Source organism: Neovison vison, chromosome 9, assembly GCF_020171115.1.
Source record: "Neovison vison isolate M4711 chromosome 9, ASM_NN_V1, whole genome shotgun sequence".
In the NCBI taxonomy this organism is placed as follows: Eukaryota; Metazoa; Chordata; class Mammalia; order Carnivora; family Mustelidae; genus Neogale; species Neogale vison.
In genome coordinates this window covers 19,931,523-19,955,127 of record NC_058099.1, presented here as the reverse complement: position 1 = coordinate 19,955,127, position 23,605 = coordinate 19,931,523, and the positions used below count along the sequence as shown (strand labels likewise).

Sequence of the window (23,605 nt, the reverse complement as noted above, 5' to 3'; positions counted from 1 at the left end):
TGTACCCCGCTGTGTGACCTTAACCACTGTGGTCCCCAGCTTCTTGAAGGGTAGATGGTGATTGGAATTCTCTCTTTGATGGGCCTTTAAGGTCTACGTGTCATCAAATACCTGATCAGATGGCCACTGCATGGCCAAGGAAACGGACTTTTAAGTAGCTTGTGAATGGCAGGCTGTTCCTCAGACCCCACAAGTTTTATGGTCTCCGTTTTGAGATGGGACGTCTGTGAGTGTGACCCCCTAAGGCATCCATGAATTCTTCAGACAGTGTTCGTCCCCTGGATTTGCTCCTGGGGGACGCTGGGATTTGCAGGAGGAGGTGGCGCTGTTCTAGTGGGGGCCGTATTTTCTGCCTGGGTTCTCTTCCAGCCAGGGGTGTTTGTGAGAACACTGGAATCACAAAGTGGCCCACGGCGGAGAATGCAGCCAGAACAAAGGCGCCCTCTCCCCGCCGGGGGCCGGGGGAATACTAACTAGTTGACAGGAATTTTAATATAAAACTCTGCCTCTTCCTTGTCATTCTGAGGTTTCAGGAAGCCTTCGGGCTTATCGTGCAGAGGCACACAGCACAGACAGGGCCTGGGGAGGTGAGAGGTGATTTCCTGCCATTCTTCTGCGGGGCGGGCTTCCCAGGGCGGTCATGCCAGGCTGACGGGGCGCAGTGCGGGCTCCCACTGCCGGGGGAGAGCTGGGGTTTCATGGGGCGGCAGCCGAGGCGGGACCCGCAGCCATGAGCCGCCTCAGTGGGCTCTGCAAGGTGTGCTCGGAGCGCCGCTACCGACAGGTGGGTTCTTGGCCCTCTGGGGGTACCCTGGGGTGCCCGGGGGCGGGGTCAGTGTAGGGGCTCGCCTGAGCAGGCCTTCTCTCCCCATGAGGCCGTCCTTGCTTCTTCCTGCTCCTTGTAGATTAACTGCAACCTGGGGGGAAAGGCTCGAGGCTGGAGTGGGCCCGGAGGTCCACCCTTTACCCACAGCCCTTCTCTAGGGGGGGGTCCAGGCCCCGCCCGGCCTCATCCTAACTGTGGACATGGTGGTGTCCTTGGGGAGATTATCTAGTTGATTTTCTGTTATTTTTGTCTGGGGGCAGTGTGGGTTTTAAAACAAGCATTTTAAGCCTGAGATTGGAAATGGCTGAGCAGCTGGGTTTTGTGTTTTTCCTAAATTTATACTTCCATGAACTTTCTCTCCACCGATGGGACAGGAATGCCTTGTCCTGTACCGTTTGTGTGGGAGCATGTGTTCCCACATGTGCTGGTGTGCACGTACATGTGAAGATGGGGTGTTTCTGTGTGTATGTGTGTACACATGACTTCCTCCTTGGTAGCTGTGATTCCTGGAGCCTTCAGCTCCGGAGCCCATCCTCACAGAGGGGGCTCGGCTCTCAGCCTCCAGTGCTGGGATGTGGGGCGGGGGTGGAGAGGGAGTGACCATCTCTTGGTTTCAAGGCATTTCTGGAACTGTGTTGGGCACTTTTTCTTATAAATAAGGGAGGGGGTCAGGGAGGGTGAAGGGAAGGGATGCCCAGATTTGGGGACTGTCCAAGCTGATGGGAGCTCAGGAATTGTTCTGATTTTAAAAGTATGAAGAAACCCCTCTGTGTATTGTAATGGCCAGACTGGAAGGTGGGTCCTGACTCCTGCAGATAGGCAGCCTTAGGTCCTAGGGAGATGCCCAGAGTGGCCTTCTGCACCGCGGCTTGCTGCCATTGGACCCTGGGGCCCTGGGACCCCACCTGTTCTTCCTGGCATCCTCCCTAGCCCTCAGGGCCTGCCTGTGTTCCCCGCTCCCTGGAGCCTGGCAGAACAGCTCCCAGGCCAGCAGCTGGTTGCAGGGGAATGGGGTGGAGGGCTCTGTTTGGGAGGTGGGGGAAATGTTTGGTCACCTTGGGCCTGTGGGCCACCAGGCACCGGTCCGGGCGGGGCCTGGGGCTGAAGTTCAAGACAGATCCTAGTCTAGGAACCCACCCTGGGTTTTGAGCACTGGCTTCTGGGCCTTCTTGAGCTGTGCCCTTGAGCTCGTCACTAGATCTCTTTGAGCCTCAGGATCCTCGTCAGAAGAGAAGGGACGGCGATGTCCAGCCAGGGTGATGTGGAAGGCAGGGAACACTGTGTAAAAAGTGCCTGGTGCAGGGTCTGGGACATACACGTAGGACAGGCTCAGGTAGGGAAGGGGATGGAAGCCTGGGTGTGACAGAGGAGCAGAAAGCAGGCATGAGGGAGGAGGTGAGGTACTGGCCTGGGTGAGATCTGGGAGCAGTGACCGTCCCTGCCCTGGACAGGAAAGAGCAGGGACCACCCCCAGGAAGGACAGCCTCTGCCAGGAGCTGCCGAGGTCCCAGAGTCTGGGCTGGGCTGCTCCCCTCACCTCCTGACACTGATGCCGTGGGTCACAGAGGAGGACTGAGAGCTGGGGGCTGCCACTTCCTCTGTCCAGGCCTTGGCTTCCTTCTCTGTGAAATGGGTGTATTAAAACCAGTGCTGCATTCCACTCAGGGCGGCAGCGATGGTCCAGTCCTTTGGGCACTCTCCTCTCAATGCAGTGAGTGCTGTGATGGACAGAGTGTAGTCCCCTTCCTTTATGTGGTCCCAGCCCTCACACGGAGCCAGAAGGGGAGCTTGCTTCCTGGCCCCCCTTCCTCTTCCCTTCCTTCCCAGCCCCCAGCTGACTTGGACCGTTGTCTGGGCTGGTTCTTACTGAGGCTGGTACCTTGGAAGGCAGAGGGGGCTCGAGGCCTCAGTCCCGCCTGGATAAGGGGACCAGAGTGTAGGAGGAGGAGGCTGTTTCGTGGGAGCAGATCTCTTCTCTCCAGATGCAACTCTGGGGGCCAGTCCCTAAACTGCTAGCACTGAGCCCATGGGCGCTAGGGCCTGTTTGTGGAGCTGGCACCCCAGGCAGGGGGGCTGTGGCCCCTGCTAGGGTAGGATGGGGAAAGGTCTAGAAAGACTCTGGAGTCCCAGCTTCTGCCTGGGCTAAGGATGGGTTGAGAGGCCCCATGAAGTCCTCCCTGGTCACATGGAGTGGATGGGGCTCCTGACAGCGTCCCTCAGCCTCAGCCTGGGCTTTCCACAGTCACTCCATAGTTTGTTTTTCTTTCTTTCTTTCCATTTTTTTCTCTTCCTGTCTTAGCCGCATGTTTTCCCAGAATTCTTATGGGAACAGGGTATTTTCCTGCCCCCTCCCCCTTCCCCTTGTCTGTCAGATTTCCTGTTTTACAAACTCGCTTTGAATCCAGGCCCAGGGCTGGTGGGAAGCAGGGCCTCAGGGGCCTCCCCGACAGCCTCTGAGGGCCTTGGTCACCCTGTGTCCCCCGGCCTTCCCCTTCCTCATGCCCGGCCTCTGGGACAACTGGTAGGTGAATGCCAGGCGCCCAGCCTTGAAGACAACCTCTAGAGGAAGGAGTCTCCTGACAAGGCCAATGGCCCTTGACCTTTTCCAGCTTGCTGAGCTGTCTTCTTCCTCAACCTGCCTGGGACACCCTCCCTCGTGCCTCACCAGGGTCCCCTCTGTGTCCACTTCTCCTATGGAGTCTCTTGGGACACCAGTGAACCCTTCTTCTGACTTTCCCTCCCCTAGGCTCTGAGCAGCCTAGAATCCCTCGTCGGGCAATCAGGGTCTGGGCCTTTTGTACCCCACCCACAGCCTGAAAGGCAGTGCACAGAGGGCCAGTGTAACAAGGCTGAACTGAACTGAGTCAGCAGACGGCACTGCACCGTGCTGTTTCCTGCTGCTGGTGGGACGGTGCAAGACTGTCCTCGTGAAGCATTTGCTCGTTTCCAAGCCTGCCATCCAAAGTCAGACACAAAGAACTGTTCCCAGCTCAGTTCTTGTACTTTGCTCCGGTGCATGTTGCATCCTTTGCCTCAGAGAGAGCTGCAGATTCTTGTGGCCCTCTAGGAGCCAGAGATCAAGACTTCATGCTGCCATACCTCAGCAGAACCTGGCATGCATGCAGTAGGAGCTCGATAACTGTGTGTTACTTGCAAAAGAGATCCAGGTGGCAGGGCCCTTTCAGGGAATTTCTGGAAGTAGGGTTGCGGATCTGCCATGCAGCAGACACTGCAAGGTCAGTGGCTAGTTCAGATTCCACCAGGGGGCCTGTCTGTGCCCTTACCTGCCCCCTCCCCTGGGAGTCCTCCCTCACTGGATGCCTTGAGGCCCCAGCAATGGACTGCCCCAAGAACCTAGCACTTGTTCCCTGACCCTTGTCCTGAGGTTGTATGTGCATCCCCCGTCTTGCCTCCCCTGTGCTCCGGGAGGGCAGCACCCAGGTGGACTTTGTCCCTGGGACCTCAGCACAGGGCCAGCCCTGGGCTGATACTCTGTGAACCCTTGGGGGAAAGAAGGAAGGGACCAAGGAGGCAGTGGGTATGGGCAAGGTGGAGGTGGGCAGGTCCAGGGGGCTCTTTGGACTGGACCATGTGTCTACAGGGTCTGAGGAAGACGAGGTTTGCCCCGACAAGGCTCTGTCTGTCCTGGACCCTTCTGCCTCAGCCTGGATTTACCTCCTGAGCTCTCAGCCTTCCTGCTTGGTCCACAACCCAGTGCTTAGGATGCCTCGACCAAGATGGGGACAGCAAGGGCTGGCCAACCTCCTTCTTGGCTCCAGCTCCCTTAGAAAGGAGGGTGGATCTGAGCAGGGCCTGTGGGCTTCCCGACCTTGGGGCAGAGGCAGCAGCCTTGTGGCATCTGGGAGTAACCGTGCAGGGCTGTGTCCTAGATCACCATCCCGAGGGGGAAGGACGGCTTCGGCTTCACCATCTGCTGTGACTCTCCGGTTCGAGTCCAGGCTGTGGATTCTGGTAAGTGTATCAGCGGATGCCAGCCCTGCTTGACCACCACGCACCTGGCTTCATGTGGGATCTAAAAGGGGAGCCCCAAACCGGAGTGGTGTTCTAGATTTTCAAAACAAAAGAATAATATTTTTAAATGACCACAGATGAAACTGAGGTTTATGAAAATATATCCACAATTTTTTTCTTTTTATCAAAATGAAAATAGATTTTTATGTTTTGTTTCCCAATCACATTAAATGGGAACTAAACCTATATTTTCAGTAAGGGCTGCATGGGAAAATGAGAGTCATTTATGGACTTAATTGGGAATTGGTATTTCATTCTATTCCCAGCCTGATTAGCACTTAAAAATAGGTATTCCATCTGTTATTTTTCATAAAGACTTCTCCTTATTGTGGAGGAGAAGTCAGAGCTTGGTGATCTGGGTTTCCCCCACCCCGATCCCCCCGTGCCTGCATACGGACGGGCTCAAGACTGGTGCTCAGTGAACAGTGTTGAAGGAATGAATGAAGTATGGGGCAACAAGAAAGGGTTCTCCAGGGGATGGGAGGCCCTGGGGAGACCGAGGCAGGACCAGACTGGAAGGGCGGACAGCTGAAGAGTGAGTGGGCAAAGGGGTGCCTTCCTCCAAGACCCCTGAGAGCCACCAAGGTTGGCATTTCACAGATGAGGAAATGGAGAGGGCCAGTCTGCCCTGTGGTGAGGTCACTGTGGAAGCCTTGACTCTAGGCCCACGGGAGCCCTTGGGTGGACTTTCTCTGTCCCTGCAGGAGGTCCGGCGGAGCGGGCAGGCCTGCAGCAGCTGGACACGGTGCTCCAGCTCAACGAGAGGCCTGTGGAACATTGGAAATGCGTGGAGCTGGCCCATGAGATCCGGTGACAGGGGCGGTGGGGGGCTCCGGGCCTCGGGCTAATGGCACACCTCCCCCCAACCCCGGGCACAAGGCCTCACCCTCCCCTCCTCAACGTGGCTGTGAGCAATTCACTCTGCTCTTCAGGGAACCGTGTCTCAGCCTGCAAATGGAAGGTGCAGGCTCCGAGCACTTCTGCATCCCAGAGCAGACAGTGGGCAAGACATTCTCACGCGGGTCCTGCGGATCCTGCGGTTCCCGTCGCGGCTCCAACGGCCGCCCTTTCTACTCCAGCTCATTATTTCTGTGACTTCAGAGCTCAGCCCATTGGTTTTTTTTGTTTTGTTTTGTTTTAAGATTTTATTTATTTATTCGACAGACAGAGATCACAAGTAGGCAGAGAGGCAGGTAGAGAGAGAGGAGGAAGCAGGCTCCCCGCCAAGCAGAGAGCCCGATACGGGGCTCGATCCCAGGACCCTGGGACCATGACCCGAGCCAAAGGCAGAGGCCTTAACCCACTGAGCCACCCAGGCGCCCCTCAGCCCGTTGTTTTTAAAGGGCGGGTAGATGTTGCAAATGTTTCAAGTGCACACTTGAAAAATTATTCTTTTTTTTTTTTTTTTAAAGATTTTATTTATTTATTTGAGAGAGACAGAGAGAGAGAGCATGAGCGAGGAGAAGGTCAGAGAGCGAAGCAGACTCCCCATAGAGCTGGGAGCCTGATGTGGGACTCGATCCCGGGACTCCAGGATCACGCCCTGAGCCGAAGGCAGTCGTCCAACCAACTGCGCCACCCAGGCGTCCCGAAAAATTATTCTTTAGAATGTTTGGGTCCCCTAAGTTTCGACCCGCTGGGGGTGAAACTCTCATGACCATTTTAGGTATACTTCTAGAATGGCTGGACTGTGGGGTTGCACGGAGGTGGCTGGCTTGCTCATCCTTGCTTAGACTCTGCCCGTGGCCCACATCACTAGTTGAGTTTGGTACTCTTGTTTAACCTGGCCTTGGCCTTGGGGTCCTTCTCAGCCACTGCCAGTTAGCTAGACTTGACTGGTTAAGTGAGGGACACTTCTGCTGTCTCAGCTTGAGACGGCCCCTTATCTCCCTTCCTGCCCACCCACTAGGGGTCCTCTCCCCTTCCCCACCCCTCTTCTCTGCCCTGAAGGCCCCTGCCCCGGCTGACTTGGCTCAAACTCAACCTCTTGGTGTCACCCCCCCCGCCACTGCAGGAGCTGTCCCAGTGAGATCATTCTGCTCGTGTGGCGCATGGTTCCCCAGGTCAAGCCCGGGCCAGACGGCGGGGTCCTGCGACGGGCCTCCTGCAAGTCGACGCATGACCTCCAGTCACCCCCCAACAAGCGGGAGAAGAACTGCACCCATGGGGCCCAGGCACGGCCCGAGCAGCGCCACAGCTGCCACCTGGTGTGTGACAGCTCCGACGGGCTGCTCCTCGGGGGCTGGGAACGCTACACAGAGGTGGCCAAGCGTGGGGGCCAGCATACCCTGCCTGCGCTGTCCCGTGCCACCACCTCCACTGACCCCAACTACATCATCCTGGCCCCACTGAACCCTGGGAGCCAGGTATGGACAGCTGGCTGGAGGAAGGTGAAGGGTATGGGTCCCCGGCCTTGCACAAAGCTGCGTAGGGAGGAGCCTGCACGGGGCTGGAAGGGTTCAGGGAGGAGGCCGGGTATGTGTTAGCTTTGGCTGCTTTGGGGAGAGAGAGCAGATGGGTCTCTATGGCCCAGGGCACAACTCCAGGCCCACGGGATGTCACAGGGAGGAAGACTTCACCTCAAAAGGAGGAAGAGCTTCTTGCAGGTCTGTGCTTTGTATACAGAGAGGCATGGGCTGTGGTGAGAAGGGTGCGGCCCCTGTCATGGGTGGGAATGCCGACAGACATGACAGCACAGAGGGTCAAGGAGTACATGCACCAAAACATTAGTCCCATGGGACACTCTGGGGAAAAAATGTCCCGAGGTCAAATAAGTTTGAGAAATACCCCAAACTCTCCTCCTCTTCTGGGAGATTCCCAGTGCATAGTGGCCTTCTCGAGGCTCTGAGAGTGTCTTATGGGAGAGGGTGGTTTAAGCCAGCATTTCCCCAATTCCCTTGACGGCACCCCCTTCGTCGCCGGGCTGGTAGGGTCCCACAGTGCCATGGATCCCCCAAATGCACTTTGGAACAAGCCACCATCAAGAAAGTTGGGGACGCCAACTAGGGGTTCCACTAGATGAACGTTAAGTCTCTATTCAACTCTAACATTCTAGAAGATTCTGGATTGTGTAATCCCTCCAAGCACCACCCTCTGCTCCTTAGCTTGGGTGGCTGGGTTTTGTGCCCTGAGGTGCTCCTTTCCTGCCTGGTTATCCCTCCCCATTCCTGGAGCTGAGGTGATTCTTGTCTTCTTTTGCAGTTGCTGCGGCCTGTGTACCAGGAGGATGCCATCCCCGAAGGTGGGTCTGTCCTCTGCTGCCGTCCCCACCGAGCCCCAGAGAGTTGTGAGCTCAGCTGTCAGGATCCCCAGTGCATTGACACAGACTCTCTTTCCCCTCCATGCCTGCTCTCCCTCCCTGAACCAGTGTCCCTCCTCCTTGGAGCCTGAACTGAGAAGGAAAAAGGAACCTTCCCACAGCAGTCTAGGACATGGTATTCAGGATTCCAGCATTTGATTGGGACTCATTCCGTTTTACTGAGAAACCAAAATGTGTTAGGTGTCATAGGCCACCCGGTCAGGCCCGCCCAGAAGAGGGGCATGGAGGGCTCACATCGGAGCTGCGTGATGGTGAACTATCCTGGTCCCCTCACTGAACCTCAGTTCATCTATAAAATGGGGCTGACAGTTCCCACCTCAGAGGGTTGTCTGGAGGGGTAAAGGAGAGACAGACTGTGAGCAAGACGTGTCTACTGCGGGAGGCTACGCAGAAGATAGTTATTTTCGACCTGCAGGGGTGTCTCTGGACTGGTTCTTTTCTCCTTTGGCCTTTGAATCCTAGCCCTGTGTATTAAAAGCCAGGGAGCAAAGCTGAGCTTGAAACCAGGGCCTCCTCCCAGGATGCCCGAGATCCCAGTCTTGGTTGCTGGAGCCGGTGGGGCATTCCAGAAGGCCCTCCATGTGCCTGGCGAGGTCCAGCCGACTCAAGTCCAGCTGGTATCTGGAAGGCGGCCACCAGCCTTGCCTGGTGGTCCCATGCTCAAGCCCTTTCTCCAATGCCTACAGAACACCTGGTGACTTCCTTCCTTGAGAGGGGCCTTTTCCCAGCCACTGGCAGACTCGCTTCCTTGCCATCCTCCCCATCCGTAGTGTGAAGTTGATGCTGGCTTCGAACGGATGCTTGGAAGAGCGCCTATGCCTTTGAGGGGGAATAGGGCTCCCATCAGGCTCAGAGCTGCTGATGGAAGGCATCTTCATTCTCTCCAGGGTAGGCCATTTGGATGGATGAGCCTGGTCTTTTGGCAATGCGTCTGTGCTCCTTCTGGAGAGGAGTCTGATAGTTATTCAACACTGAGTTCTTAAAAAGCTTTTAGTCAGCGCATTAGGGTAGAGCCGGGTGTCTCTGCTAAATGGTGACTTCATTAAGGCAGGGCCTAGGCTGGCTCCTCTCTGCAGATCCGGTGCTGGGCCTGGGGTGTGGCAGGCAGCAGGTACTCAGAACTTCAGCCGAGTGACTGAGTGAAGGAAAATAACCCTGGCTGGTTGCTGCTGGGGTTTGCAGGCCTGTAGCAGAGCCCCAGAGCTGGAGAAGGCACCATTTTTGGTGGGCCAGTGGAGTGGGATTGAGCCCTTCTTGGCCTGACAGATGCCTCCTGAAGTCCGCCCATCCTGGATCCACGTTTTGATTCCCCTCTGAGAATATAGTATTTTTTTAAAATTTAATTTAATTTGGGCGCCTGGGTGGCTCAGTGGGTTGAGCCACTGCCTTCGGCTCAGGTCATGATCTCAGGGTCCTGGGATCGAGTCCCACATCGGGCCCTCTGCTCAGCGGGGAGCCTGCTTCCTTCTCTCTCTCTGCCTACCTCGCCATCTACTTGTGATTTCTCTCTGTCAAATAAATAAATAAAATCTTTAAAAATATATATATATAATTTTATTTATTTATTTGACAGAGATTTATTTATTTGACAGAGAGGCAGGCTGAGAGAGAGGAGGGAGCAGGCTCCCTGCTGAGCAGAGAGCCTGATGCGGGACTTGATCCTGGGACCCTGGGATCATGACCTGAGCTGAAGGCAGAGGCTTTAACCCACAGAGCCACCGAGGCGCCCTGAGAATATAGTATTAAGTGGACCAAGGACACAGTCATCTAAGTTGTGGAGAGAGGGACAAGTAAGGAGATGTGACTGGGTTAATAACAGTGGTAGCTTTTTGAAGGCATTGTACAAAGAACTTGACCTTCCTTCGTTTATCTTCGGTATGCAAGTGTAGCTTGGCTCTTTATCAGCGATCAAGTCTTCACAGCTCCCAGTCCTGGAGTTTAGAGGAAGGGGTGGAACTGAACCTTCCCTTAAACACACTTGGGGTTCCAGAGTCTGGGGCTGTCACCGCAGTGCCGACTTCTGCCTCCCCCTCTGGCTGGGCCGCCTGGCTTCTGGCAAGGAGGGGTGAGTTGAGCCATCCAGAGTTGACTGGGGTCTGGTGCCCTTCTGAGGCCTCGGGCGTTTGCTGCTTATAGTTGGCATGTTCCCTGGGGCTGCTGGTACCCTCAGCATTGTCCCCTGCCCTGCGAAGGAGCCCAGCCTCAGATTTTCCAGGGCCAGACTGGGATGGCTGCCAGGGCTCACCTCGGGAGCCAGAGCAAAGCTGAGCAATTACTGTGTTTGGTCAGTGGAGCAGGTTTTGTAGCAAAAGGGTTGACGTGGGGGTTTGGACCGGAGGATGTTACGAGGTAGCAGGTGGGAAGCCAAGGAGCTTGACTTCCCAGAGCTCAGTAGCCGGGTTGCAACCTGGGCTGGTTTTAAAAAAAGATACTTGCAGAAAATCCGTTTTGGAGAGCCCCGCCCACTTGCTGCAAGTTATCCAGGGCTGTGTGGAGATGGGGCTCTCAGGCGTGACCACTGCATGGGTTGGATTGATTTTGCTTTATACCCGACATTGGTTGAGTGTCCTTGAGCAGGTCACCCAGCCAGTCTAGGCCTCAGTTGTCTGGTCTATAAATGGGGTTAAGCACACTTTTCCCACCTGAAGGCACAGGTATGTCGTACAGCTTATTTATGGCTCTGCAGGCCCAAGGCGTAGATGCTGTGACAGCCCCGTGCCGCTGGGTTAGGGGAAGGGAAGATGGGGATTCTTTTCCAAGTCTGAGACTGAACGCACAGGCCCCAGATTTTGGCCTCGGCAAATGGTGCCTTTTAATTTTGATCTGTCTCAGTCCCCTACTTGTCAGTCCTGTGTGGTTTTGCCTTCTCTGGTCTAGGCTTGGTCATGTTCAGTTAGACTATTTAGTTTCAGCTGGACCGTGTGACCTCACTCACGGTATGGTTTGAGCCCCAGCAGCCCTGTCCTCACACCGGCCCTGCTGGGTGGATGGTCTGTTAGCTTGGGTTTGTGATAGTGATAATCCCTTATTCACTCCACTCTTTTTTTTTTTTTTTTTTTAAGATTTTATTTATTTATTTGACAGAGAGATTACAAGTAGGCAGAGAGGCAGGCAGAGAGAGAGAGAGGAAAGCAGGCTCTCCGCTGAGCAGAGAGCCCGATGCGGGACTCGATCCCAGGACCCTGAGATCATGACCTGAGCTGAAGGCAGAGGCTTAACCCACTGAGCCACCCAGGCGCCCCTCACTCCACTCTTATACGCCCCTTTCCTTCAGGCCTGTGGTGAGAGCCCCCCCCCCAGCCCCAGGGAAGACAAGGTGGCACTGTGTGTTGTCTCCACTTAGCAGTGGGGAAAACTCTGGCTCATAGTGGGAAGGCACCTGTTCAGGTTACATAGCCAGAGTCTGGGGGAGCCAGTGCTCATGTTCATGTGTCTTGTCCAGCTGAAATCCAGGGCAGGTCTGGAGACCCAGGATAGGTTCTTTCAGCAAAGGGGAGAGGGCCTGGCAGCAGACACCCCTCTCTGGGACTGGGGTCAGGGGCCAGATCAGAGGAGGGGCTGTGGAATTGCTTCCATCCATCTGTCCCTCTGTCCCTGCTCCCTCCCCCAAGGCCCAGGGCTCACATTCTTTCTACTCTAAGCCACTCCTTGAAGAGGCAGGAAGTGGTTTGAGTCTTGCCCCGAGATATGGCTGTGATCAGTGGTCACTTGTGATGGGGATCTGACTTGTTTTTCTCACCGGGCTTGGTGAGAAGGGGCATGCGGTGGGCGGTGGGCGTGGCGGAGGAAGTAAGTGTGAGATCTTCTGAGCTGAGTTTTTCCTCTGAGGCCAGACCTCGCGTTGGTGGGGAGCTTCCCAGAGATGTTGCTGGGCTTGGACCACCTGTTCACCCCTGGCTGCCGGGACTCGGGGTGGGGGTGGGGGTGGAAGGAGGCCTAGGCCAATTGCCCACCTGGCAGCAGCGCCTCCCCCCACCCCCCCCACCCCCTGCCAAGGCCATCCAGGTATTTGCCGAGCCTGAATGCGGTGCACTTGGCCTCCTACCTGCTTGCACCCAAGAATCCCTGATTTTTAGCTCCTCTGCCCAGTGGACAGGACCCGATGAAGACCTGCACTCTATCTCTTGTTCAGCATGGGGGGGTGTGTCCAGCAGTGTCCCCTGAAAGAGGAGCCCCTGCCGTGCAGCCTTCTGCTCTCTTCCCTGAAGCATTTCTCTCTCTCTCTCTCTCTCCTTTTTCTGATTAGAATAACGTGTGAGTTGGTGACTTGACCAGAGTGCCTTCTGGCTGGCAGTGAAGCCTGGGATTTTCAGACTGTGCGGGGCGCCCGATTCACTTGCTTTTCTGAGTAGAGGAGCCACCACAACAAGTGCCACAATAAGTTAGCAGCTAACCTTTGTTGTGCTCGTAGCCGGTCCCAAGGAATTGTTCTAGGGCTTTGCTTAGAGCGTCTCACTGAATTCTCATGGCAACCCACTAAACTCAGTTCTGTGACTGCAGTTGAGGAAACCAAGACTCTAAGAGGGTGAAGGGAGTAGCTGAATGTCACCAAGCTAGTAAGCAGAGGAGTGGAATCTGGGCACAGCCACATGGCCTCAGAGCTGGGGTTCTTTCCTGGGAGCTGGCCCAGTAGGCGCCGCTCCTTATTTTAGACCGACACACGGGTGAGCCGGGCTGCCCCACCTCCCACCGCTAATAGAGAGCAGTCTCCAAAACAGCCTAGGAAAGCCCTCTGTCTCCGCTACCGCCGGACCTCCAGTCCCTCTGTTTGTGGGACCCGGAAGGCGAGGGAACCTCGCTGTGCTGGGCACACAGAGGGAGCCGTGGGGCTGGTGGTGGTGTGTCTGACACCCAGGGCCGCCCAGCTGACTGATGTTCTATGTGGGACTGTGGGTCCGGTGAGGTCAGATCCTCTGATTTTTCAAACATGAGAGATTTCCTGATTTTGAAAGGCATGAGGCCAAACTGATAGGTCTGACTTGGGCTCTGGACAGGAGGCAGGGACTGCTGCCTCCACCAGCTGGTGGTTCCTGCCTCCTTCGGAGTCCCAGAGTTGCTTCTCTATGGGTCAGTACCTCCCACTAGAGTGTGAGGGATTTCCCTGCAGCCTGAGACCCTCCTGAGGCCCCCTGCCCTGTTCAGCACCTCTCGCACGGCCCGGCACGTGGCACACGCTCAGTAAGTGGTGAGGGACCGGCCGCGTCTGTGTTCTGTTTCTGCAGAGGGGCTGCCTTTGCATGGAAATGCATCATGGTCCCCCATTTCTGTTCCACAGAATCTGGCAGTCCCAGTAAAGGGAAGTCCTACACAGGCCTGGGGAAGAAGTCCCGGCTGATGAAGACAGTGCAGACCGTGAAGGGCCACGCCAACTACCAGAACTGCCCGGTCATGAGGCCGCACACCCCACATTCAAGCTATGGGACCTATGTCACTCTGGCCCCCAAGGTCCTGGTGTTCCCAGTCTTTGTTCAGGTGAGCTAGTGGCTGGTCCCAAGGGCTCTCTTGGGAGATGAGACAGAGGAAAGTCCTTTGCCCCAGGATCATTCCAGAAGATTTCCCTTTGGGGAAAGAAATGACTTTGGGTGCACAGCCTTCTGGGGGTTATCCTGAGGGAGCAGAGGTTCCCAGGGTGAAGATCAGGAGAATGAGGGCAGGGAAGCCGAGCAACGAGGGGCTCTTTTCCCCGATGCCTTTCTCAGTTTTCCCTTTCTCTGGGGACAGGGCAGGCACGATACAGCTACTTGTTGGCACTGCCTGCTTGCTGAGGCTCCTGCTTCATGGCTTGTCCAGTGGTTTGCTGTTTGTAAATGACCGAGGGAGAGCCTTGAAGTCTGGCATCTTGTGTGTTCTCCTTGGTCTTAGCCAACAAGTCTGGCCAGTATGAGCTGGTGCCTGAGATTCATTTTGATGCCCCTCTCCTACGCCTCCCTCTGCTCCTCCCTTCCCTTCCTCCCCATTTCCAAACCTCTGTGTCTTCCACCCCCAGATGCCATCGGTGTGAACATACAGGTGCCTTGTCTGTGTGCATGCACATACTTCAGAAGGAAAACCAAACAGCCCCCTGTTGTACATTTTCTATCCTTTTTCCTTTTTCAAATGGGAGTTGCAACAGGAACGTTCCCTGCGTCACTAAATACTCTTCCAGCCTTTGATCTGTAGCAGCCACACACGGCTCTAGCTCACGGACATGTATTTATTTAACTAGCTCTCTGTTCAGATAGACTTCTGGCTCCTTCCTTTGCTACTGCAAACAGCTCTGTGATGAAAATCCTTGTGCATGAATTGCCCCTTTGATTATTTTCCTTGGAAGAGAGCCCTGGAACTGACATGACAGGGTCATGGGTCATAAACATGTCAAAGGCTCTTTATATATATTGACAAATGGCTTTCCAGAAAGACCATGTTGGTTGGTCCTCTCATCAGCTACATAGAGGAGACATGGTCCCAGGGGCTTCATTTCTGACCACGCCTCCCTTCTCCATGAAACTCTGGTGGGTGACACCCTTCGCCCCGGACGGCTCCTGCCTTTCTTTTTGTCTCTTCTCTTTCTCAGGACAGGACTGCGAAACTCTTGGCATTCATGGGGGCTATTTTTAATTTTCCTTTTAAAATCTTTAAAATTTTCCTTTTAAAATCTCACAAAATGAAAATTTGTTTTCAGAAAGTTATAACAATGTTTAAATTGCAATGTACGTAAACCCGAAATGGCCTAATGCGTGTACAGGTGAACCAATCATTGTAAAGGTGAACCAGTCATTGTATCCGCTGAGATAAAGCCAGAGGCCGTGCTGCCCCTCCAGAGGCCATGTTTCCTCCTGATCCCAGTGCCCTCCTCCCCTCTGGGCCTGCCCATGAGCCCGTCTCCTGGATGGTCATCTCCTTGCTTCCCTTTACTTTAACCGCCTCTGTTGTGCTTTCCTCGGGAACGTATTTTGCTAGGCCTCTTCTGGGGCTTGCTGCTTTAGCCTCACATCCGTGGCGATATCCACCCAGGGGTTTGTGCGTAGCGGACATTAGCTTTCTTCCAGAACCTGCTTGGTGTTGGGTACCTAGAAGCCATGTTATAAATATGCATGCCCCAGGATAAGCCCTGCTGGGTCATCCAGATCCTAGGGAGCTTTCTCTGGGCTGTGCAGGGGGTGGGGGCTACAGAGCAGACACAGGGTAGGGTGATGGGGTGGGTGAGAAGTTGGGGTGAAAATCGGTCCCTGGGGACTGCTTGCCAGGAAGGAGTCCCTTAATGTAATCGTGTTCTGCATGGAGAGCAGGGACCGGCCTGGCTCTGAAGGGACGGGAGACCAAATCTGTCACGAGGCTCTCAGGATCCCTGGCAGTAGGGACTTTCCCCGTGAGGCCAGAATGGGACAGATGGAGGAAAGTGGGGGCTGGAGGGCCCCAGGGCCCAGTGGAGTCAGACTGTAAGCACCTAAACGTGTGGCTGGACTTGCTGCCAGAACATGGCTCTCACGGAGGGGCTTGGTGGGGAAGGTGGCAGCCACAGTTCCGCCCAGCACAAGAGCATCTGTCTTTCTGTTTCCACCTGTGTGTGAGGAGGCGTGTGGGCAGGGGGGAGGCTGGAGGCTTCTCTCAGTCGGTCAAGAAGGTTCTCTGTGGCTGGCTCTGGCAAGCTTGCCTCTGCCCCACACCTCATCTCCCCCTGGCCTCTCTGAACTTCCCACACTGTTTTCAGCCTTTAGATCTCTGTAACCCTGCCCGGACTCTCCTGTTGTCCGAGGAGCTGCTGCTGTACGAGGGGAGGAACAAGGCCATCGAGGTAAGGCTTACTTACACATGTGGTTTCAGCAGCATCCGCCGGGCCCCTGCCTTCTCTCTTCCTTGTGGTCTTAGAATTGTACAGTCTCAGGGTAGAAAAATCCTGAAGTCTTCCCCCTCCCTCCCCGGCCATCCCCCTCTTTTTTTTTTTTTTTTTTTTTAAATATTTATTTATTTATTTGACAGAGAGAGATCACAAGTAGACAGAGTGGCAGGCAGAGAGAGAGGGAAGCAGGCTCCCTGCTGAGCAGAGAGCCTGATGCGGGACTCGATCCCAGGACCCTGAGATCATGACCTGAGCCGAAGGCAGCGGCCTAACCCACTGAGCCACCCAGGCGCCCCTGCCATCCCCCTCTTTACCGATTGGCTATCCAGCTTATTCTTGTACATTTCCAGTGATGGGGAACTCACCACCTCTCAAAGCTGTTTAGTCCACCTCTGATGGTTAGGACATTTGCCCAGCCCTGCAAGACATCCCATTGTCCCAACTTCCCCTAAGGAGCAGGAGAGGTAGTAGTTCACCCCTGCTGTGAGGAATGACTTTGTAGGTAAGAAGATTGGAGCTGTTAGCCAAAGAGAATTTTCTGAAGGAGCATCAGTTACTCAGGTTTTTCCGGGTCTGTATTAACCCAAATCCCAAATCCTTTTCTGAGGATTAAGCTTGTGATTTCTTCTGGGCTCTCACTCTGCCAGCAGGGGCCTGGGTGTGGAGATCGCGCCGTTCTGCCTGGGAGCTGGCCTCTGCTTATCTCTAACTAGGGGAATTTCCCTCACCCACACAAGCCCCAGAGCTGGCTCAGGCCTGTGAAATCTTCTTGGCGCAGAAGCTGGAGCCCGGGGATCTGAGTGGCCTATCTGGGGGCTTGCTGCTGATCAGGTCAGCTGTGGGGCTTGGCAGGGCTGAGTGGCAGCTTGGGGGTAGAGGAATGATCAGGAAACCTGGAGGCAGGAAGCATACAGCCAGTTTCTGCTCTGCTGCTGGCTCACTGTGACGTCCCTGTCCTTCCTCAGTGCTCTTATCTGAGCCAGTGGGGGTGTGTGTCCTTGAGGTAGCTGAGGTTAGTGGATCACTAAGGGCCTGTTCAGCTTCAGTCTTCTGGGGCCTTATGTGTAGCGGTGGCTAAGCGGGAGGCTGCTTGTGTTTTTTCTCAAAAAGGGGACCAGAAAACTCTCTTTCTCCCTGGGGAGAACACATGCTTATTCCCACCACTCTGGCTTTGCTCACTACATTTCTGGACGTCCTCTTGAGGAGCTTTCTTAGGAACCTTGGCATATGTGACTGAGAGAGAAAGACTTCATCTTGGTGAGGGGCATTTGAGTTTTAGGAACAAAAAGTTTCTTGGAGCGGTGCTTGATGAGTAAGTGTGTGATGGAGCTAAGTCAGGTGGCCAAGGGTCAGGGAGTGAGGTGTGGCTGCAAATTCCCAAGACCGAGAGGAAGGCAGGAATGGCAGCTCTCCGAAATACACACATCTGTCTAAATTTGCTCCTTCATTTGTCCTCTCGTCATTAGGTGCTCAGACACTCCGCACACAGTGTGTGTTCTCACGGTGTGGGCTTTACATAGCAGGCCTTCACTTCGCTCCCACGGCATCCTCACGAGAGGCCCAGTTGTCCCCATTCTACAGATGAGGAAGCTGAGGCTCTGTTGAGATTGGCTGGAACCCCAGGGCCTCCCGGCTTATTAGGAGCAGGGCCAGCTTTAGCAGTTGGCTCTTTGGCTTGGAGTTGCTCTCCCATGCTGCCTCCGGCATGTTTGTTGAAAAACGGCCTGGCAAGCCCAGACTGGAGCCATAGCCTGATTATATTTACAATCCATCCCCAAAATCTTTGTTTAGGGGCTCTTTGCAGTCTTAGAACTAAGATATCCTTTTTGAGGACTAAAAGAAGTGATTTGAAAAACCAAGTAAATATATTTCTTTTTCATGAGATATGCTAGGAAGCCAAGGCATGGGTCTTGGGGCCTTCAGGTCAAATACATTAAGCAGTTTAGGAGGGGCTTGGAGAAGTTTGTAGAACCACAGCATTAGTTGGGACCTCCGAAGTCCTGTGTTCCTGTAACTTTCCAGATGATGGTTCCAGCCAGGTTATGATCTGGAAGAGGCAGCCCCTCCAGGCACAGGTTTTGTTACTAGGGAGTGCTAAATTGTCAATTTTCCCTTACCCGTAACAGAAACCTTTATTCCTGGAATGATCCCCCCTTGTTCTTCCCCTCTCTTCTCCGAGCGTGCTCCAGTTGGCTCATGTCTGCAAGCAGATGAGGTCTCACACTGGGCTGTCCCACGTCTCCCCCCTCCCAGAAGTCCCACACTTGAGTAACGTGCCCTAAGATCACAGGATTATGGCGTAGCCTCGCTTACACATTCAAACAATAGCTGTTGAGTATCTACAGGGTAGCCAGGCCCTGAACTCAAGGTCACAGGGGAATTATGGGGCATAAGATGGACACACCCTTACTTTATGCACTGACTCACTGAGTTTACCATTAACTAAGGCACCAAGGTCTTTTCTGCAAACTCTGCCTTTAGGCAAGATCTCCCGAGGAAGCTTGGTTAGGGCTACTTGGGAGAGGTGAACCTCCAAGTTGCAAAGATTTCCTAACCAAGCAAAACCTTTGACCCTCTGCGAAAGCAGATGTATCCTAGGAGCAGATGTGGGGAAGACACCTGGTGGCTCCCATGGCCTGTTGGGGAAGGCAGCAGGTAACTGGGTGGTGGAGAAGGGCATCACGCCACTGTGGGCTGCTACAGCTCCTTGTGAAGGAAGGCCAGCAGGATGCTGGTGACACAGAAGAGGGGCCCCCCTGGCACGCTTTGCCCCTCTGCCCTGCCTCCATCTGTGTGCCAGCTCTGTCCTTTCCCTGACCCGACCCTTGGGGAAATTCTCCATTCAGGCCTTAATCACTTCCTGTCTAGACCACATTCTCAGCTCTGGGAATTGGGGCCAGAGTGGTGGCCTGGAGATTTTCTCACCTTGCCCATGGCTCTTCCCCATTGGCTGTCCACCTAGATCTCTTTGAGCCTGGGACGTTTTTTGACATTTTAGGTTCCTGGCAGACTGTCCCCCCGCCCCGCCCTGCCCCCCACTAGCTTCCCTATGAGTCTAGAGGTGACTGCCAGGTTTCTTTTGAGTGGGAAAGCCTATAGGTTTGCATAGAGAATCAACCCCTGAGATCCTTCTCAGCTCTTAGATCATTTTCTACCCTTAGCTTCTTCCCTTAGCTTCACTTTGGGTCTTCGCTGCATTTCTGTTTTGGTCCCTGCTTGGATTGTTTCACGTTCAGGGGCAGGACGGCTGTAGGCATCTTGCTACCCCTTCATATTGGGAGAGCCTAGGGTCAGCCAGACCTGGGCAATGGTCCCTGGCTGTGTGCCCTTGGACAGGTCACTTAACCTCTCTGAGCTGCAGGACCCACATCTATAAATGAAGGCAGTGATGTTATTTTTTTTTTTTTTAAGATTTTTATTTATTTATTTGACAGAGAGAGATCACAAGTAGGCAGAGAGGCAGGCAGAGAGAGAGAGAGGAGGAAGCAGGCTCCCTGCTGAGCAGAGAGCCTGATGCGGGACTCAATCCCAGGACCCTGAGATCATGACCTGAGCCGAAGGCAGCGGCTTAACCCACTGAGACACCCAGGCGCCCCGGCAGTGATGTTATTTATAAGTAAGAACCCACTGAGCAGAAAGAAAGAACTTAACAGTTGGGGGCTTCTTTTAATCCGTGTTGGGTCAGGACTGTGGTTTAGAAGAGGTCCAGAGAGAGTCATTGCCAAGATCCCTCCGAGCCCACAGTTTCGGAGCTCTTGTGTTTGGTCCCCATTGGAAAAGCTAGAGTTCCTGAGAGCTTCCTGCTCAACAACACCCCTGTTGTCTCTGGGGCCCAGCTTCCTTCAAACCTCTCTGTTTGCACTGTGCTCAAGAAGCCAGGGGGTTCTTTGAAAAAAATTTATACATTTTTAAATCACAAAAGTAATAGACTCTCTTGTCATACGATGCAAATGGAACAGAAATGTAGGAAGTGAAATTCTACTCGTGAAGAGTGGTATCATAGACATGTAAAAAATGTATACATTTACAGTTTTATTAGACAAAATTGGATTGAGCTGTAAGCATTTTGGCACATTGCGCTCTTTGGCTGTAGATGCTGTTGAGATGCTGTTGAGAACATCCTTACAGTTTCATATTAATTTCATGTGTAATTCATATTACGTATCCTTGTAAGAAGAACATTAGAGGTGGATTTCTTAGGTCACCTAGAACAGTCGGAGAGCTAAATGTCACCACGTTAACTTTCGAAACTGCAGCAACCCTCCCGCACACGCTCGCTGTGGCCTTTGGGGGTGCACGCCGAGCTCTCTGGCTCTGACTCTTACCTCAGAGGAGATGAAGTGTCAGGTTTTGACACCTCAAAGGGAAGTCCACAGAATTAATAACATTTTGTTTTCTTTGGAGACTCTAAAATTGGATTTTATTGCTTTTAACTAAAGGCCACTGCAAGATTTACAAAACAAAGAGCAGTGTGATCTTCAGTGGCATTACGGGATCAAGCAGGTTTTTTTTTTTTTTTTGGCCTGAAACTATGCTAAGCATGCCAGTTGGTTTACCTATAATGTCTAAAAATAGCATTCGCCTTTTATTTTTGGAGCAGCTAGTGAATAAAAGAGATAAAAGTCACATACATGTCCGTTTTGGAGCGTAAGTAACTGGCTTTTTCTCAGGCTGATCATGCATTAATGCAGTTAAAATTATCCTTGAGGAATGTGATAAGAAGACCTTATACTGCTCAATGCTTCCATTCAGTCTGCCCAGGGCTGGTGACAGAAGCCTGTGAGGGACTGGGACAGCGACACTCCCCTATCTCTATAGACAAGAAAACCAAAGCTGAGGGTTCGGGGTCCCTAACCAAGTGTTCATGGCTCCAAGTGGGGAGCCTCAGGACCTCTGACTCCAAGGGCAGTGCTCTTTCAGCCCGACATGTAGAGGAGAATACAAGCAAATGTGCCAACATCCCGCAGCTCGAGGGTGGCGCCCAGCCAGCGGCTCTGGGAAGTCAGAAAGATGGCCTGGCGGGAGGTGGGCGGTGGAGAGGCCTGCAGGGGCCATGTGCCATGGGAGGTGAGGGTCGGATTTTATCCATCTCCCCGCCCCTCCTCCCGCCCACTGTGAAAGTGCAGAAAACACTAGAGCAATAGGGAAGTCCTGATTGCACATCATGTCTCTGTCCTTGGCGGAGGCCACACTAAGAGTCTGATCCCCGTTCTGCCCGAGATGACGAGGTCCCCTTATCCGGACCTCCTGGGGAGGTCATGGCCACTGGGCTCTGGGCCAGCAGAGTGGCCAGTTCAGTGTGCTCCGTGGTGATGCAGGTGACGCTCTTTGCCTACTCCGACCTGCTGCTCTTCACCAAGGAGGATGAGCCGGGCCGCTGCGACGTCCTGAGGAACCCCCTCTACCTCCAGAGCGTGAAGCTGCAGGAAGGTAAGACTGTGCGTCAGGGACGCCCTGCACTCCTGCCTACTTGCCCCGAGTCCCACTCCTCCCAGTGGCATGGATGCCCCGGGGCTTCCAGCCATCAGTGGGGCATCTGAGCATATGCAGTGGGGTCATGTCCGGCCCCGGGGGCTGCGGGGCTCTTGGAGGCCAGCATTCCGTGCTAGCCTCCAGCATTCTGTGCAATCTGAGCTTCTCTGGAGGCTTCTGGTCCAGACAATGTTTCAGGGAGGTGGTGGGGTGGAGCCGGCTGAGCTCTGGCCTCCAACAGACCCATGTCTCCATCTTGGCCCTGCCCACCCCTCAACCTGTGACCTTAGGCACATCTGACTTAACCCCTTTGCCTTTGCTTATGTGTAAGCAGGGCTCCCGGTGTGGGGAAGACAGTTGTACAGATTTGGGAAGGTCGTGTGCAGAGGGCCCGGGCCACGCCAGGTCCCCAGCCCCACTCACAACACACAGCCAGGACCCGAGAGCGCCGCTTGTATTCCTCCCAGCTGTGTCGCCCAGGCCAGAGTCCCGGGGAGCAGGGGCAGGGGGAGCCTGAAGCCGATGTCCCCTGCAGACTTTCCACGGTGCCTCCTCCGCCGGGGACCGGGAAGCCTGCTGGGAATATCTGCTGAGCGGTTTGGTTTGGCGCCTGAAGTCTCTGCCGAAAGGGGCTTGATTTCCTCTCCCAGATTATGAAAACAACAACAGACCTGTTTGAGCACGGGCGACAGGGGCAGAGAGGAAAATATTACCCAGTGAAAGAATTCTGTTTTGACGGGTTTTGCTCCAGGAAAACTTCCTGCCTGTTTGCGGACCCGTCCGGGTTCCTGAGTGTTGGGCGCCCCCGCTGTTCTTCCTCCTCAGAAGCCCAGGGAGTGTGAGAACCTCCACTCTGGCTGCCCCACAGGAAGCCACTTAGAACTTCTCCTTCTCTGCCTCAAACTTTCTCCTGCCCACTGACCAGGGCGGCTCCTGAGGGGAAAAAGCCAGTCATCTCTCTTGGAGCCGGCTCCTCCCGCAGGGCGGCAGGGAGCAGCCCTATGAGCAGATGCGGCTCTGACCCTGGCTCCCCAGTGCCCACCCGAGGAGGGGCAGGTGAGAGCTACAGCGACTCTGCCCTGGGTTTGCTGCCCCTCCCGGTTTCCCTCAGACCCAGCTTCCCCTGCAGCTGCCGTTCTCCTGTCCCGGCTGCACCCCTGCACATGTCCTCACACGCACACTCACGTGGTGTAGCCCCTTCCTCTGTGGCCTGCTCACCCCAGCTCAGACAGTCAGGACCCAGGCAGGGGTGGGGCTGATGGGTAACAAGTCCTGACTGATTATGAGAACCGAACCCTTACCCAGTTGTGCTCATCGCCCAGTCTGGGGCCACAAGCCCAGGACCCTCATCTGCTCAGCCTCCTGCTAGAAGGAGGGAGGGGAAAGAAGAGGGGCTCCACCTGGCTATGCTTTGTTGGGGGTGGGTATTGGGTGGGGGAAGAGGGCAGTGGAAGAGCTGAGGGTAGTAGCTGGGACTCTGGGCTCAGCTCTGCAGCTAACGCGCTGGGTGACTTCAGCTGGTTCTCTCCCTTTCCTGGGCTCTGGTGTCTCGGACCGTGGAAGATGGTTTGGACGAGCCCTTGATGTTCTTTCCCAGCTCTGACACCTCCACATGGACCCTGAGGTTGCTGTGAGATGCTGGACGGTGCCCAAATGTCCTACCTCCTCCCCTTGGAGTGTGGTTGGGGGTGCTAGGCTGGGAATTAGCTGGATCTTCCCCTCCTGGAGCCCTCAGACCCAAGCCTTGAAGTTAGAGTCAGCGTGAGCTCAAACTTCCACTGGGTGGCGGCTGGTCAGAGTGGGTGGTGCGGGGCCTGAGGTGTTGCAGAGAAACCTTCCAGATACTCAGCTCATGTGAGCAATATATGAGAGGCCACATCCTCTCTGGGCCAATGGTGGGGTGAGGGTGGCCGAGGCCCGCTCTCCTCAGGAGGGATAACCATGGTAACCTGAGCCTCCTGGACTGACACGGGTGTTGGGGTGTGTGTGCGAGTAGGCGCGTGTCCTGGGCTTGCTGGGACGGTTGGGCGCTGATGCACTGTCATGCCCTTCCCGGTCAGTGTCAGCCAGCCAAGAGCGAACGTGGCTCCTCGGGGACATGGCTCAGTGACACTGAGCAGTCAGGTGCACGTCCCAT

At 54.6% G+C, this 23,605-nt stretch overlaps 1 protein-coding gene across 3 annotated transcripts in view; it reads left to right on the top strand.

Annotated features, from left to right (window-relative positions):
• Positions 1-648: 648 nt before the first annotated feature.
• RGS3 (regulator of G protein signaling 3) overlaps positions 649-23,605 on the top strand; it is an 85,971-nt gene continuing 63,014 nt past the window's right edge. For 2 of the 3 annotated variants that reach the window (XM_044265072.1, XM_044265079.1), the window contains exons 1-8: positions 649-784; positions 4,717-4,798; positions 5,563-5,668; positions 6,873-7,224; positions 8,060-8,099; positions 13,453-13,649; positions 15,868-15,951; positions 21,315-21,426. In XM_044265072.1, the coding sequence (XP_044121007.1) occupies positions 731-784; positions 4,717-4,798; positions 5,563-5,668; positions 6,873-7,224; positions 8,060-8,099; positions 13,453-13,649; positions 15,868-15,951; positions 21,315-21,426 (1,027 nt within the window). In that variant the 5' untranslated portion in view covers positions 649-730. Of the gene's footprint in view, positions 785-4,716; positions 4,799-5,562; positions 5,669-6,872; positions 7,225-8,059; positions 8,100-13,452; positions 13,650-15,867; positions 15,952-16,779; positions 16,828-21,314; positions 21,427-23,605 lie in introns of those variants that run through there. The other variant, XM_044265080.1, reaches the window with a different exon arrangement.